The sequence below is a fragment of the Labrus bergylta genome, chromosome 10 (assembly GCF_963930695.1).
Source record: "Labrus bergylta chromosome 10, fLabBer1.1, whole genome shotgun sequence".
NCBI lineage: Eukaryota > Metazoa > Chordata > Actinopteri > Labriformes > Labridae > Labrus > Labrus bergylta.
Window position 1 is genome coordinate 18,056,524 of NC_089204.1, and position 16,311 is coordinate 18,072,834.

General features: G+C 38.8%; 2 protein-coding genes across 3 annotated transcripts; one reads left to right on the plus strand and one right to left on the minus strand.

Moving 5' to 3' along the window:
- The first annotated feature begins 10 nt into the window (after positions 1-10).
- On the plus strand, positions 11-10,314 carry abcg5 (ATP-binding cassette, sub-family G (WHITE), member 5). The gene is made up of 14 exons (XM_020650242.3): positions 11-359; positions 757-878; positions 1,127-1,263; positions 2,328-2,426; positions 3,058-3,190; positions 4,309-4,448; positions 4,988-5,117; positions 5,222-5,435; positions 5,693-5,898; positions 7,844-7,982; positions 8,103-8,176; positions 8,398-8,509; positions 8,624-8,736; positions 9,287-10,314. Exons 1-14 carry the CDS (start codon positions 181-183, stop codon positions 9,469-9,471), a joined length of 1,983 nt encoding a protein of 660 aa, XP_020505898.2. The 5' UTR covers positions 11-180; the 3' UTR covers positions 9,472-10,314.
- Positions 10,174-15,949, minus strand: dync2li1 (dynein, cytoplasmic 2, light intermediate chain 1). 2 transcript variants are annotated; one of them, XM_020650244.3, is made up of 13 exons: positions 15,803-15,949; positions 15,599-15,707; positions 15,465-15,499; positions 14,583-14,652; positions 14,300-14,388; positions 13,840-14,038; positions 13,554-13,622; positions 13,289-13,366; positions 13,095-13,174; positions 12,905-12,975; positions 12,643-12,740; positions 12,331-12,423; positions 10,174-10,419 (listed from the first exon to the last, which is right to left on the minus strand). In XM_020650244.3, the coding sequence occupies exons 1-13, from the start codon at positions 15,814-15,816 to the stop codon at positions 10,357-10,359; spliced, it is 1,068 nt and encodes a 355-aa protein (XP_020505900.1). In that variant the 5' UTR covers positions 15,817-15,949; the 3' UTR covers positions 10,174-10,356. The 2 variants fall into 2 exon arrangements, with proteins under 2 accessions (XP_020505900.1, XP_029136306.1); XM_029280473.2 differs by having other exon boundaries at positions 15,599-15,702; positions 15,803-15,877.
- Positions 15,950-16,311: the final 362 nt, after the last annotated feature.

Consider the following 16,311-nt stretch of genomic DNA (forward strand, 5'->3'; position numbering starts at 1 on the left):
CACTGTGTGTTTATGGTTCCAAGCTGCTCTCGCACTGCTGCTCCGTACAGGGAATGTACACAGAGAAACAAAGTCTAGGCATGCTAGATGACTGAACTGCAGAGTTTTACTTGTTGTTTATGAGTCGAGTGGAAATGATTTGAGACGGACTTAATACAGTTGTTGTTTTGAGGATAAAAAATGGCTGGGGATAGGAACAGATTATATTCCATGCAGACAGCGGAGCCAAACGGGACCAAAGAGAGGGAGTCCTTCAAGTTTGTGCCGGAGGAGAAGAGGGATGTTTCCAAGGACGTTAGAGAGGAGCGATCAGAGCCTTCCTGCAGTCTCAGTGTCAGCAAAGTCTCCTACACGGTCAGGTACAGTAAATACTGCGGACACAGACAGAGTGCACAAGAGAATGACTGAAAGAGAAGTAAAAAACAAACTCTGAGAATTAAATAAAGGATATTAAAACAACATATACGTTCTGTTATTCTGTGTAAATATATATAGTTTTAGGTCAAATTATATGTAATTCTATGTGGTTGAACTACTATTTGCAATGAAACAGAAGGAAAACAAACATAGAACACCCAGGAACGTGCAACTATTGTCTTTATTAGGTCAAATCAAACTTTTATTTTTAAATAAAATATTTTCACTTATATCAAAAAACGATCACTCTTACAGAGAGGAGGGAATCTACTCTGGTAATATGAAAATATATATATATCAAAATATGTAAGGGTGCATGTGTGTTTGTTTGTGTTTCAGTGAGCGGGTGGGTCCATGGTGGGACTTACCCTCCTACAGGAAGCACTGGACTCGTCAGATCCTGAATAATGTCTCCTTCCATGTAGACAGTGGGCAGATCATGGGCATACTGGGAAATTCAGGTTGGCAGGTTTTAAACAGCAAAGTGTTTAAAATCAATTTAAGTTTCAGTTATGTTAAAACGAGTCTGATTTTTTGAGAGTATACAATATGAAAAAAAAAAGTTATTTGTTCAGCTGGTTAAGTTTTGTGTCACTTTGAGGATTGTGACTCTAAATTCTTCTAAAGTTTATGAACAGATAAATCATTGTATTTTTCTTTATTTTAATGTATTTACATATGTTTTGCTGTGTTACTTTGCATTGAAAAGGCTCAGGTAAGACCACGTTGTTGGATGCCGTCTCAGGGAGGATTGGAAATGTTGGCACATTGTTGGGTGAGGTCTTCATTAACGGCAGGAAGATGAAGAGAGAAGAGTATCAGGACTGCTTCTCCTATGTGCTGCAGGTAACAAAGACATTTGTTTTAACATGACATCAGCAATGAAATGCAATCTGTTTAAAACTGGGCCCCATTGTGTTGCATGATATACCTCATGCACACACATGCACCTTTCCCTTTGCCCTAGTTCTCATCACACACTGACATCAAGTTTACCTTTGTCCCACAGTATTAGATGCATGTGTTTGTATGTATTGAAGTTGCCTGTGGTACACCCACCAGTAATACCAAACCGCAAAGTCAATGAACACACCACTTTTAAGAAACTCTTGAAAAGGGTGCCCTGGCCTCTGGATGAAATTAACTAAAGACCCTTGCTGGCCTCCTCATATACTTAATCTCTCAATGAGAGGTGCTCAAGTGTATCCAAAGCCTGAATTAAAAACACTGGCTTAAAACCGGCCTTGCTTCCTTTTCAAATCATCTCTCTATTCTAGCTGATAGCAACCCCCTCTGCTCTCTAAGCCTCGTCATTAACTTCCCCTGCTAAGCTGGAGATGAGGAGGTGATATGAGCTCCTGATATTAAAGTCATTCAGATGAGAGACTGAGGAGAAGTGGGATTGGGAGGCCCAACGTGTTAATTGAAGCAGGCAGCAGGTTCAGCAGGTTCAAGCAATGAATTTGTGTTTGTGTGCACATGTGTGTGACTGAAATTTTGTGAGGCAAAAGTATGTTACAGTTAGTTTGCACATACATATGCAGCGTATTGTGGTATTGGTGTCTGATATTGATGCATGTCTAATGTGCAAGGATTTCAAGCTAAAGTAATGTAGATAAATCTTTCTGCTTAAGAGTGTGTAGCTCACATCTCCTGTCCTTCACACCGTTACGTATGAACAGTAACTTGATCAATGATAATCCAGAAATATTAGGATGTGATCATATTTAATTCTTGAGGAGCAGATTGTACTGAAAAGGCCTTACAAAGTCGATTATCTTCAATGCTTTAACAATAAGTACGATAAGTACACGTACACTACATAATAAAAGATCCACACGATATTTGCCCTTTTCTTGGCTTGTTTCTTCTTTAGTATTTTTTCCTTCTCCCATCTTTGTCTCTTCCAGAGTGATAACTTGTTGAGTTATCTGACAGTGGAGGAGACTCTGACCTACACAGCTCAGCTGGCCCTGCGGAAACACTCAGCCAAAGCCATCAAGAAGAAGGTGACTTTTGATAGAGCCTCTTCTGCCCAGTCCGCTCTCTCTGTTCGTTTTCTCAGGCTGGAACTTGACATTTTCTCCCAGCTAAAGAAAAGACTAAAGAGGGGACAAATGAAGAATCACAAGGGATGTCAGCACATTAGTACAGAGCCCCTAATGTTAAAAGAAATCTTGCGCACACAAGTTAGATAACAACATAATAACTTGTGAGAACAAGATAATTATATTGCACAAGTTAATATCTAACAACTCATTGAGTTGTTCACAAATTATAAATTTTTTGTGTTTTTCAAAAAAGGGTCAAAATTTTAAAACTCCCAAGCAGCTTTCAGGACACTTGACACATCATTTGTCTATCTTCATAATTTATAAACCAAAAACTGATCAAATGTAAGAAATGCTTTTTCTTCTATTGGGATGGTGTCTTATCGTCTTTTGATCCAATGCAAATGTAAACTAAGAAACATTTAAAGAAGCAGAAATGTCTGAAAAGTCTGAAAACATTCCTGCTACTTATCATGTTCAACTAATCAAACTAAGAAAGTGCCTAGTCTGGAGGAAGCCATTGTCAGTTGACTTGCGAACTGTAGTAATTCTCTTGCCACCTGACCCTTGACTTCTGGCTCCTGTGCAGGTGTCAGCGGTGATGGCTGAGCTGAGTCTGAGCCATGTGGCCCACAGTGTCATCGGAGGACGAGTTTTCCCAGGGATCTCTGGGGGTGAGAGGAGGAGAGTTTCCATCGCCAGCCAGCTACTTCAGGACCCGAGTAAGTTCCTCTGCAGCAGAGAAACATTTATCTGTGTATCAAAAAGATCAGACTTCTGGAGGCTGCAAACCTAAATCATGCTGATGAGGTTAATCCGGATGAAAAGCCATTATCAGCTAAAATCTTAACTGAGATAATAAATTATGGAGCAGAAAAAGTGAAGCATTAGAGGTGGTTCATTTGAGTTTTCGGATATATGGGATACAGATCATATAAAGGAGGTTGGGATATCAGAAAGATGTCCCCTTGTTTAATAAATGATTGCATATCAAACATAAATAAAGGACTGTGCCATCCCAAGAACAGGAGATAGTTCGTCAAAGTTCTCCCCAAAGAGTTTTCGAAGTCCACACTTGAAAACAAAAGGATCTAAGTGAGAGAGGAGAGAGAGAAGGACAGTGGGAGGGAGGGATGGAGGAGAGTAATGGAAGTCTGGGTTATCACACCAGAGAGGGAATGAATAGAGACCTGCATCTGTGTGTGTGTGTGTGTGTGTGTGTGTGTGTGTGTGTGTGTGTGTGTGTGTGTGTGTGTGTGTGTGTGTGTGTGTGTGTGTGTGTGTGTGTGTGAGAGAGAGAGAGAGCGAGCGAGAGAGTGGGCCTGTGCTCGTCCCAGGTGTGGTTTATCGGGTCTAATGTCCCCCAGGGAGGATGAAGGGTCTCAGTCCTCATTCAGGATTAGAAGGGGCCATGGACACACACACACACACACACACACACACACACACACACACACACACACACACACACACACACACACACACACACACACAGTCTCACACAGAGTAATGAGGAGTTCCTATTCACTGCCTCTCCAATCAACCAGGAAATGAATTAATCTCACAATTAAACCATCTGCTAATTCCACTCTGCTTTCATAATGCAAAGAGGCAATCTTTTAATTGTCCTAATTAGAGTAATTAAGTTAAAAAAAAAAGAACTCACTTATCTTCACAAGTTAAGTTGGCCCCGCTGAGAGTCCTGCATGTGCCACTTTCTGGAAAGTATGTCTAAAAGTTTTTAACTCAAAAGGAGAAAAAAGTTCTCGTCCTACCTTTCTTTTGTTCCAAATGTTTTGACATGTGACAATCCTCCATGACGGTAATGATGTCATTGCAGGGGTGATCCTATTGGACGAGCCGACCACCGGCCTGGACAGCATGACCGCCAATCAGATCGTGGTCCTGCTGGCAGAGCTGGCCAGGAGGAATCGTATCGTCATAGTAACCATCCACCAACCACGCTCTGAACTCTTCAGGGTAGGTTTACCTAAACTATAAGAAAAATAAAAAAGGGTGAAAAAAAACTTTATTTGAAGAAAAGTTTAATGATTATCTCAAAACAATTCCCACATGCACATGTGTATTGTGTCTCCCATGCATACTGATCAAGAGGATATCCCTTTAAGATGCAATTGTTATTAAAGGGATACATTTTCTGACATAGCGCTTATATGAGGTTTCAGCAGAATTAGTAGGTCAAATCAAGATCATCTGCTCTTTGTTTGCATGGGCAATGTTTCCCTGCAGAGCTGCAGAGAAAAGTTTGAGGAAATATAGGCATTTTTACTGAAAGCACAGGAAGATTGGCACTTACATTTTGGAATTCAGATTGCTTTTTCTATGTAATTATGGGCAGGAGAGAAAATCAGAGATAACTCAGTGTGTATATAGAGTTGTAGAGGGCATGTGAGTGCTGCAATCAGACTTGAAACGCTAGATCAACATTTTGAATGAACTGCCGAGGATAATGTGTTTTCGTTGAACTATTAGCTGGTGTGCATGTGTGTGTGTCTCAGGTGTTTAGCAGGATAGCCATAATGAGTCGTGGAGAGCTGGTGTTCTGTGGGCAGCCAGAAGAGATGGTTGATTTCTTCAGCCATTGTGGATATGAGTGTCCAGAGTACTGCAACCCCTTTGACATCTATGGTAGGCTACTGCAGCTGTCATTTTGTGCTTAATAAAAGAGTGTATCGAGAAGTATATGCATGTGATAATTGAGGTATAATCAAACTGCCGTGATGTTTGAACAGTTGACTTCACCTCAGTGGACACACGCAACAGTGAAAGGGAGGCAGCCACCTTCAATCGCATGCATGAGATCACTTCATCGTATCAGAAATCTGACATCTACCAGGGCATGCTGAAAAAAATGGAGCAAAGCCTGCAAGTGGTGGACAAGCCAGCCATCCCCTTTAAGAGCAAAGAGTCACCCAGTGGTGCAGCCAAACTGGAAGTTCTGCTAAGGTCAGTGGGGGCCAGACTGAAGTCCCATTGTGTAGAAATGATCTTTTACGATAACTGACTCCTAATATCATACATGTATTCTCATAAACGTTGTGGTCTCCTACAATCTACAAAATGATCCTACTTGTATTTAAGAAAAATCACTCATCTTTTCTTGACAATCTTTCTTGTGTTGATTTATTAATGGGCTACGTACTTTAGGTTCCGTACGCCTATGTGTTTGCTTACATGTATTTCCATTTGTGCTTTGTGTGTAGGCGAACAGCAAGAAACCTGTCCAGAGACAGGATGGGTGTTCTGATGCGTCTGTCCCAGAACTTAATCTACGGCCTCTTTGTGGCCTTCTTCGTGACACGTTTAGATGAAGACGTCAGCAAGGGTGCTGTGCAGGACCGCATTGGCATCATCTATCAGAGCGTTGGAGCTTCGCCCTACACTGGCATGCTGAACGCTGTAGCTCTGTGTGAGTTTTACCATCACCATGCATAGATCTGCACACAGAAGGAAATCCTGCATTTAAACCAGGTTTTTGATATTTCCAACAATTTGACTTAAACGTGACACATTCATAATAATGCATGAAAGCATTAACTGATAAAATAAGTATCCCCATTAAGCGGTTGTATGACAGAATAACCTGAAAACCAAAGTATTCTACACAACTGCATGGATCTGATAACCTCACCCAATAAATATCTAGATGATGTGGACACAATGACTTCAGGGAATTTCTGAAGTGCGTGTGGTCTATCATCTGAGTTAAAGTGATTTATTATCTTTGTTAAACAGCATGTTTGAAATGGCGTTATCTCCGCTGTGTAAGCTGGCTTATCTCTTGTTCAGTAGGTGAAAGGGGTCTGCTGTCTGCAGTATTTTTGTTCCCGTTAGCAAAAATGTGTAAAGTCTAGCCCTGGTTTTCTCGTGACGAGAGTGTCTGAATAGACTTTTAATACTCAGCTCCTCTCTAAGGTCAGATTTAAAGATGATGTGTTGTTGTAAGGATGTTGTGACTTAAACCAAAGTAGAAGTATTAGGTTATAATTACAGAAATGCTGACAAATGTCAATATTCACAAAATATTTGACTAGAACAGCTTTGTGTTCAATAGTAATTACATAAAGATGACATAGATATATATATATTTTTTACATTTGCTTTGAATAAGCACAGTTGTTAGAGAGCTACAAGTGGTTGTGACTTTTACTTAACAGTGAACTCAAGTGACCTTTTACCTGCAGACCTACAGTACCTTCACTATCTGTACTGTCAGTGTGTTCATGTATTTGTGTCTCTATGTGTTAAACGGGTTTATGGTCAGTATTTATAGCAGCTGCTGTAACGTATGATAACCTAAGATATACACTAAGTTAGACAAATACAAAAACAGAGAAAGTTAAACAAATGCTCTCTGACCCTACGAGGACCACTGCAAATAAAACTCTATTTAAGTGTCTTACATAGAAATAATATAATTGCTTTATGAACTACGAGGATCAGGGTGTTATCATCTATTAATGTAGGCATAATGTATAATATTTTATACTGCTGCTCCTAGGTTATTTTAAAGGTTGTTTTTTATGGGATTTCTATCATTCACATTAAGATGTTACAGTTGTTTTCTGGGATATATTTTGTATTGATTGTAACTTGTTGAAATTGAGGTTAAATTCTTTAAAAATGACAACAAGTAAAACTATCACAGCATTTATGTGCTACATGAGTAATGTGTCATAAGATGTTGTGGAAAATTACATGAAGGAACTTGGCAGTATGGGATGATTATCACTTCAGTGTCTTCCTCAGCTATCAGTTCAATCTAAACTTTTAGCCTCAGGGCTCAGGCTGTCACAGATACTGGTGATAAGAGATGTGATAGAACACTGGGCTGAGCAGGAGTCACACTAGAGTTAAAAGGTAATTAAAAGCCACCTATAAGCATCCAAACAGCCAGAGGTAGTGATTGGGGATATCACACTGACCTTGAATCTCAAGGATAAAGACTGATAGGATACAACGGCAAGCAGCAGTTTGCTCCAAGAGACAGGTTTACTGAGGAGTCTGGATTAGAGTCAAGTGGCTCTAAAACTCTGAAACTTCAAGTGATGTCAAAAGGCCAGTTTTGAGCTTTACTCGTGGATAGCTTTGGTTTTCATTGGAGTGGTTTAAGTGATAGGATTCAGCAAAAATAAGTGTTAATTTTATCGATGCATCTGTAGTCAAAGTCAAGATTTCCCATTGTTATTCCTGTTTTAAAGATGAAGTGTTTAAAAACAAAAAAAATGGGGTGTTTCTCCCTAAATTTCGAACATATTCATTTGCTGAATTTATTAAAGACCCTCATGGGCTTTCTGTATTACATTTGTCCTTCCCACTCACCACATTATCCGCTCTCTCCTTCTCTCGCTCAGTCCCAGCGTTGCGAGCCATCGGTGATCAGGAGAGTCAGGATGGCCTGTACACTAAATGGCAAATGTTCTTGGCTTACATCTTCCACATCCTGCCCTTCAGCATCCTCAGTGTTGTCATTTTCTCCTCCTTCCTTTACTGGTGGGTAGTAAGTGTATGTTTTCATTTTGAGGCAATGGAAAAGCAACTACCAATGGATTACATATTCCATACTTTTTTTTTTTGTCTTTTTAATTTTTGTTCTGCATCCGTTCCTCTCAGGACGGTAGGGATGCACCCTGACACTTTGCGTTTCCTGTGTTTCACTGCCGTAGTCCTGGTGCCACATATTGTAGGTGAGTGGATGAGATTAAGGGAAAAAATATATTTATTTTTCCAAAGCAAAATGGTATCCACACTCAACAGATCAAGATCAAAATTGGGGCTGGCCTATTCTTTTGTATTATTTAGTGTTTTAAAAATGTCTTCTACTTTCTACAGATACTTTTGATGTCATGTTCTCACATTTTGTGGCTTTTAGTTTTATAAATGTGTATGTTTTTGTTATTTATGTCAGGTGAAATGCTGACTGTGGTGCTAATGGGAGTGGTCCATGACCCTAACATGGTCAACACTGGAGTGGCTCTTCTCAATATTGCAGGGATTTTGGTTGGATCTGGCTTCCTAAGGTGAGGCAATCACTTTCATTGATAAAAATAAAAAAAGCTATTATTTTAGTCACTGCTAACTTTCCAGACCTGTGATTCTGATTACACACCTGTATCTCCTCTCCCTGTGAACAGGAGCACCCTGCAGATGCCTGTTGTCTTTCAGTGGCTCAGCTACCTGACCTTCCAGAAGTACAGCTGTGAGCTCCTTATAGTCACTGAGTTCCATGGACTCAACTTCACATGCAGTAAGACGTTCTTACCATTGGACTATCCTCAGTGTGTTAACATAACCTGAGAATGAAAAGGGACCCATAATTACAATAATGTACACGTCTAAAAGTTGAATTTACAGCCCACAAACTGTATGTGTGCCCTGTTACATTTTTAACATGAGAGCTATTTGTGGTAGAACTTTAATTACTACGAAGTGTTTTGATGTGACAATTAAAGTACTTTAAGTTTTAAAAAGTGCTGAACGACAGGACATTAAATAAATATTAAATACAGTAAAAGAAAGGTACAAAGACAAATACCCAGAAACAACAATACAAAAACAGTGAAGACAAAACAGAACAGAATTACAGACAAAGATTCAATATATGCTTTTATTACCAACCTGACTTGTATTCATTTATCATTCTGCTGATGCTCTCATTAATGATCACTTCAGGTATGAGTTCAGTGTTCAAGGACACTTGGCAGGATGGACACACTGTACAGGCTGTTATATAAACTTAAGCTGTGTCTGTAAAACCAGACAACTGTTCACTCTTTCTATCTGGTGTGTTTTTGCAGATAGTCTCAACCCTTTACCAGGAGTTTGTCTCATCACTAAAGGTGATCAGATCATTGATGAAGGCTATCCAGGTGCTCTGTCCCGATACACACAAGACTTTGTTCTCCTCTACTCCTTCCTCCCTGCACTGCTGCTGCTCGGCATGGTCAGCTTCAAGATCAGAGACATGCTCGTGCGTCACTAAAAATCTGAGAAAAACATGTGGGAGATGGTATCATTTTAAAGCTGGAGACTAAACCAGGGTTTTGTTCTGCACATCTTAACAAGATTTAAAGTACAGTTTTACAGTATGATGTTATTCAGAGCAGACGAGGTATACTAAATCTCTGTGACTGTGCTGGACAGGATCTTCAACATTCAAACATTATTTTGTCTCAGCACTTACCTGAAAGTGTCATAGAATTATTTTAATAATTTAAATAAGTGCTGCAAGAACAAAGGGCTGCTGTTGGAGAGTTCCTTAAAAAAATCACCCCACCGGGTGGGCGTTGTGCATACAGCAGTGTTAAACCATTGACTGGGATTCAGTTATGCACATTAATCCATCAGGTTAGTAGCTATAGTAAAAAAAAAAACGTGTAAATGAACTTACTGCTGATTTGACAATAACAGTTACAGGCAGCACAAATTGATCTTGAGGTCCTGAATATCTTAAGTATTCAAGTTTCTGCTTGGATTTAATATTTGCACTAGTGTCACTGTCAAAGTAATTACTTGTATATAAAAGTCTACACAGAGTGGAAGATGTAAAATGGAAATCGCAAGTTTGATTTAAAAATAAAAGATGTGATAACTGTTGTGCACTGAACAGTCACCTGTGTTTGAAAAGAATTACCTTTTTGTTTAAATATTTAAATTGTTATTTGTAATAAACAAGAGATTCCTATTTTAGTAAGTAATGTCAATTGTTTATTTTTTAAATAAACACATTTTTACATGAGCATACAGTTCTTTATAATACTTTAAGATGTACAAGTGGTTTGAATTGCAAAAAGTAACTAAAATAAATAAAGAATTCAAGAATGTTGCATTACTACGAGTGATGTTTGTGTGTGAACATGATTGTGTCTCATGTCTCCAGTTCCAGCCCTTTCCATGACTTAGCTGCGTTCTTCTTGTACTGATCCAGCTCCTGAAAAACAGAAACACATCTGATGATTTACAGTGACTGAGTACAAGGGACATCTTAGACATTCTGTACAGTACAATGGTGTAATCTAAACAAGGTTGTATTCTCAACAGACAGACAAACATCGATGCAGACAGCATTATGTACAGCAGCAACATGCAACACATTAACATTAACTCTGCAGTCCATCAAATCATGTCAATCATTTTTTCTCCAGTCAGTGAAGGATTTTGAAGATTCTTTCTTGCAGTCTAATGTAATGGAGAACAATTTATACAGGAATGGAGTAGTTTCTGGATTAAATGCAGTATTGATTATATTATATATTCTTACTTTGCAAGGGTAACTCAAATATCTGCATTTTATATCCCTTTTTCGCCCTTTATATAACGTATCAAGGTCAAATTGTGTTAAAGGTAAGATAAGCCTTTGTTGAGCCCCATAGGACACACTTTTTTCTGGGTTTTTTTTTTGGCAGCTACACAAGAACAGAAATAATATATATTAAAACTGAAAAAAGAGGATTAGAACATCACAATGTAAAGCTAAAATAACATGATGCATCCCGATGGTGTCACACTATTGCTAATATGGGACAGGTCTCTCTTGTAAAAACGATCTCTGATCTCAATGTGAGAAATCACATGGAAAAGGTTCAAAAAGGCAAAAAGACCCCACAGAATATACAACACATGACACAAGGGTTCACTCAGGTTGAGGCTGTTCAAAGCTGTTTCTCTGCAGCTCAAAATCGTACACTAGTAGGAATGTCACCTCTTGCTATACTATTTTTTATCAGACAAAAAAGTCACAATTAAGGAAATAGGTTTTAGAGTTTGATATCTTACACTGTATTGAATAAAATGGCAGATGCACAAACTGGCATGTGGGTTGGAGATATGAGAAAGTGGTACAGTTTGCATGAATGATATCCCTATGTTATCTTACCTAACAGGTGAAAAAGCCCACACAAAATGATTCTCTATACTCTGTTGGAATAAACCCTTTGCCCTCTTTCTCTTCTTATTGGTTAACTCCAACAATAAAACGTTGTGATGTCCAATGACCAGCATCAGGTGAGACTGAGTCAGTGATAACAGACTCGTGACTCGAGCAGGTTACTGCAGTTCAAGTGCCAGAGTGGCACCTGGGTATGTCTGAGAGGTGTGTCTAATCTCTGAGGTTATGAGCACAGACTATATTACAGTATATTATATTACAGCCTGTAAACAGTCGTACAAGTAAACACAGGTTTATGAAAGGGAAAGGGTTACTCTGGGTCATTACCCTTGTTAAAGACAGGTGTGAAGGAGAGTTCAGAAGACTCATGTCACATAAAATCATTAACAAACTGTAAATTTTATTGGGCAGCAGAAGGGCAAACAACTAATTCAATTCATGTTTGCAAGTGTCATCATTAAACCAACATAAGATATTCATAACATATACTGTATATAAAATAAAATAATAATGTACTTAATAATAATTCCAACAGGAAGGGGACCCTCCCTACCTTCCTCACACTTTCAAAACAAAGGGGAGGTGAATACAACTCAATTGTACCTCACCAGCTCCCTTATAATGAAGATGGAAGAATAACCGAAACAGGGATTTTTTCATATTATATTGTGCAGATTTTAAGGGGATTATTACCATAGACTATAATCAACCAAGTCTTGTGTCAACTGAACAATCATCAAAACTACTAAAGGTCCTTGAGCATACATGTGCACACATGAGAAATTATTGAGAGGAGCAGTAGTGTACAAGATCAGCTGCAGACAGACGGATTCAGGCAAGTACATGTGCAAAGAACGCATCACTTCCTCTGACTGATGCCAGGAAGGATTTGATTTGATTTGGCATGAAATTAATTGAGTAATACAACACAAGTGATTTGTTTAGAAGTGTTACCTGGTCTTTCTGGGCTCTCATGGCATCAATCTGAGGCTCACTGTAACGTGGGTCTTTGGCTGGATCCTTCAGCTCCCTCTGCTCACTGGTATTCTGCAAATACAAAGTCAGTTAATGGACAGAAATGTATTTAAAATAGCTCCCAATAAGGGAAAACATGTGCATTGTTAAGAAGAAATTTAGCAAATTATGTAAATACAAAGTCATTTTGTAAGGTTGTGAATGTCCAATTTCAGGGTTTTAATTTTCTTACACATCAGATACACAATATGTTACTAACAAAGAGAAAGGTGCCATCAATGATTCAACTACCTCTTGTGGGAAAACACGCTCATAGACTTTCTTCCAGAGGTCCTTTGGGTTTTTAGCATGAAGAGATGTAATGTCCACATCAGTAGTGGGAGGCGATCCTAACACAATAGAAGCGTTACTTTCACACAATATCACAACATTTCCATGCCTCTGTAACTCTAAATCATACAGTATGTGCATCTTTCAACTCAACCTAGTAAAAGCACTTTAATTCCGGTTAAATGCATTATGGTTTTTGGCCACAGAGTGGTGCTGTGCTTACCTATTTGGCTGAAGGAATCTGAGCCGGCTGGAATGATGAGAGGCTTAGCGGGGTCACTGGACAAAGTTTTCCTGAAGACGACATTAAGAAAACAAGTATAAGTGATCACTAATAATGTAAAAATGTAAGAAAATCTACTCCAGTCCATGTCTTCAATTATTTGTGTTATCCTAAGTGTTATCCTCCTTACCCTCTGTCTAGACCAAAAGCCAGGTGAGAAAAGAAGCCCTTAGTCTTTAACATTAGGCTCTCCGACTTGATGCTTGTGAACTGATAAAAAAAAAAGGTACAGGAAAAGAATAAAAATTATGTAAATAAAAACTGAACATCAGCAGTCGTTAGAATGAATGCATTCAAAAGAATATCTGGTAATTGCACACTTACAATAAGAGAAGCTGCATAATAGTGGGCTATAAAACGCAGTGTTTTACTGACCACTTTCCTCTTGTCAGAGTCGAATTCCTACAACACACATGGAGACAAAACAATCTTCCTCAAAATGTACAACACAAGTAATAATTGAAAATAGTATTTAAGATAATTGGCAAGATAACCAATTATATTGTGAATATAATTTAACAAACTACATCCACCGCCTAAAAAGTTCATTTGCTAATATGTTACATACAGGTTTGTGCAGGTGTTTTACCTGAAAGAGGTCATATTTGCTGCCAATGATGAGCAGAGGAGAAGGAAAGGGACTGATCAGCTCTCTGTCCTGTTAACAGAGTCACAGTTAGCTTACGATATACGTGCCATCTTTCATCTGTACTAGACAAAGACTTGAATGCTCTTTATTCTATAAAACAAATATTTAATCAAAAAATATACACCTAACATAATGGTTCTAATAATATATTTACAATTGCTTTATAATGGTAATAGCCTAAGACAATTCATTCTTCATAGATGCATGTAATGAGCTGAGGTCTTACAGGGAAGTCTTTCGGTAAGACACGTGCCGCTGAGTGAACAGATGTCTGGTGTTTGGCACCAGGTTTGCTCTTCTGCCCTTGTTGTGCCTGAGACGTGACTTTCTCCAACTGAGCTTGTGCTGCCTGCAGGAGCCTCTCCATTGTTCCCCACAGTGCATTGGGTTTAGACAAGTCAAGAATGAGGATAACAGAGAGAGACCTAGGAGAAGATGGGACAGACTATTTCCACTGGCAGGACACATAGAAGAAGCAGTTGCTACAGAAATAAGACTCAAACATTGAAAACACCCTTCCATTACTGGTATGGTTTCAGCTGATCATATCAAATTCATTTCAAACATAAATATAAACACAAAACAATGTCAACATAAAAGAAGGACTCGCTCAAAAATAAGTTAGAGCCGTGAAATGAACAGTGACAGACAAAACAAGACCTCTGGAATGTGAGTAAGTGTCCCACCTGATGCTGACAGTAGTGATGGGGATCTGGACTAGGTCTGACAAAGAGATCCCTCCTCCCAGCTCCCACAGATGGGCTATATCTTTAGGCTGGAAGAGAGAAAACCAGCCTTTTCCTCACAAATTACACAGATTAAGCTGTTGTATAAAACATGTTATAAAAAAATGTATACCTCTCTTTATTTTACTACAAAGGAGCATTATAATTAGTCATGTGGTCACATTTCATGGGATTATTGGTCTTAATGCAATTCTGCAAAAGATGCGTCCAGGAGTTTCCTTACTGTGTTGTGTCCTCTGGCCCGTCTACCAAAAGTGTACTCTAGTGCCAGAGTCGGCTTGGACGGTTCGTCCCTGGAGGATAAATCAAAAGTACAATTGTTCAGTCACAACATTATCTCTTGACAAGCTTTCTTTGCTTTCAACCTTAAACTGCTGTCATTTTCAGCAACTGTGGCTTTCTCTTGTGTCATTTTGTGTATCGTCATCATCTCAATGATGTCAATCATCTTCAAACTCCTCCTGTACACCTTGAAGGCCATCCACAACCTTGCCCCCCCGATATCTGTCTGACCTCCTTCACATCGCCACTTCAGCCCGCTCCCTCAGATCCTCCTCCTCCATCCACCTCACCGTGCCCTTTGCCCGCCTCAGCACCATGGGGGGCAGAGGTTTCAGCTGCTCTGCTCCCCAGCTCTGGAACTCTCTGCCACCGGACATTCGCAATATTGACTCTCTCCCCATCTTCAAATCCAGACTCAAAACCCATCTGTTCAAGATCGCCTACTCACTCTAACATTTTAACTGTAATTACACTGTCCACAATTCCATTTCTTTATTGTATGCTGTTTTTAAAAATGTTGATTGTTGTACAGTGTCCTTGTGTGTCCTGAAAGGCGCTTATAAATAACATTTATTATTATTATTATTATTATTATTATTATTATCTCTGTTCTCTGTCCAAAACTATGACACGCTTCTGAAAGCTTCTGAAAGCTAAATAATAATAATGGGCATGTTTACTTTTGCTTTAGAAGTACTGTCTCGGTTACAGTAGCCTGAATTCTGAATTAGAAGAGAGTCACTAGCAGGTGTTTAGGTTTATCATCATAGGTTGAATTGTTAATTGTAGAGGTAAAATATTTGTATACGTAAACCAAACTGACCTGTCGAGACATCTGAGGAGAATTGACGTTTTACCCTAAAAAAAAGAAATCAAAGGTAAGCTTAATAACTAAGCAATGAATTATGTATGTAACTTTTAACTCAAGGCTATAGTCTGGCACGACAGGAAACACACCCCAGCCTTGCTCCCCATAAGAAACAAAGTCCTCTCGCTGACCGGCTCTCCTCCATCCTCATCCCGACCTCCAGCCTCCGCCGCAGCCAACTCCCACAGCGTGTCTGAGCTGACAAATACAGGACAAAACACAAGAAAGACAACCTTTATCGACTTTGAAATAGTAAAAGTGTGTAATGTTTTCAAAAATAAATTGACCCTCACCTTATTTTCGACATTTACATTCGTTTTCCAGAAAGAAGTGCAAATAGCTCCGTTAGCTTAATGGCTAAAACTTGCCGTTTGAAGCGTTGCCAGAGTAACAGCGGTCGCAATATGATGATGTAATAAAATGTGTCTTCGTTGGCATTGTGGGAAATGTATTTCCTTTGTTGGCTGTAAGTTGTAAATGCAAGAATCAACGCTTTCACCTCAATGGGAATTACAAAGTTTAGTTTAAGTTTTATAAAAGTCATGACAATAGTTAATTGGATTAAATACAAATAAATAAATGTTAAATGATATAATTCAAACTTTATGCTCACAAATTTGACATAGATTCCTGACAATCTCTGGTTTTTATTCAACTATTTGATGTATTATAAACATACATAAAAATACAGGCATTTTTTTATTATAGGAGTATACTTTTTGCACTCCCTAAAATTTCTCAACTTAGTTACCGACAATTAACGCTCAAGGACGCAATTTTCAATTCTGAACTAGGCATTAGT

What these genes read in the sequence shown, in the direction of transcription:
- abcg5 (XM_020650242.3), top strand. Translation starts at nt 181, where the DNA reads ATGGCTGGGGATAGGAACAGATTATATTCCATGCAGACAGCGGAGCCA. An exon ending in GCTGAACGCTGTAGCTCTGT is followed by an intron (nt 5,899 to 7,843) that starts GTGAGTTTTACC and finishes TCTCTCGCTCAG; the next exon opens with TCCCAGCGTTGCGAGCCATC. An exon ending in GTTGGATCTGGCTTCCTAAG is followed by an intron (nt 8,510 to 8,623) that starts GTGAGGCAATCA and finishes CCCTGTGAACAG; the next exon opens with GAGCACCCTGCAGATGCCTG.
- dync2li1 (XM_020650244.3), bottom strand. An exon ending in ATCACTACTGTCAGCATCAG is followed by an intron (nt 14,039 to 14,299) that starts GTGGGACACTTA and finishes ATCTTCTCCTAG; the next exon opens with GTCTCTCTCTGTTATCCTCA. An exon ending in GCTTTTGGTCTAGACAGAGG is followed by an intron (nt 12,976 to 13,094) that starts GTAAGGAGGATA and finishes TGTCGTCTTCAG; the next exon opens with GAAAACTTTGTCCAGTGACC.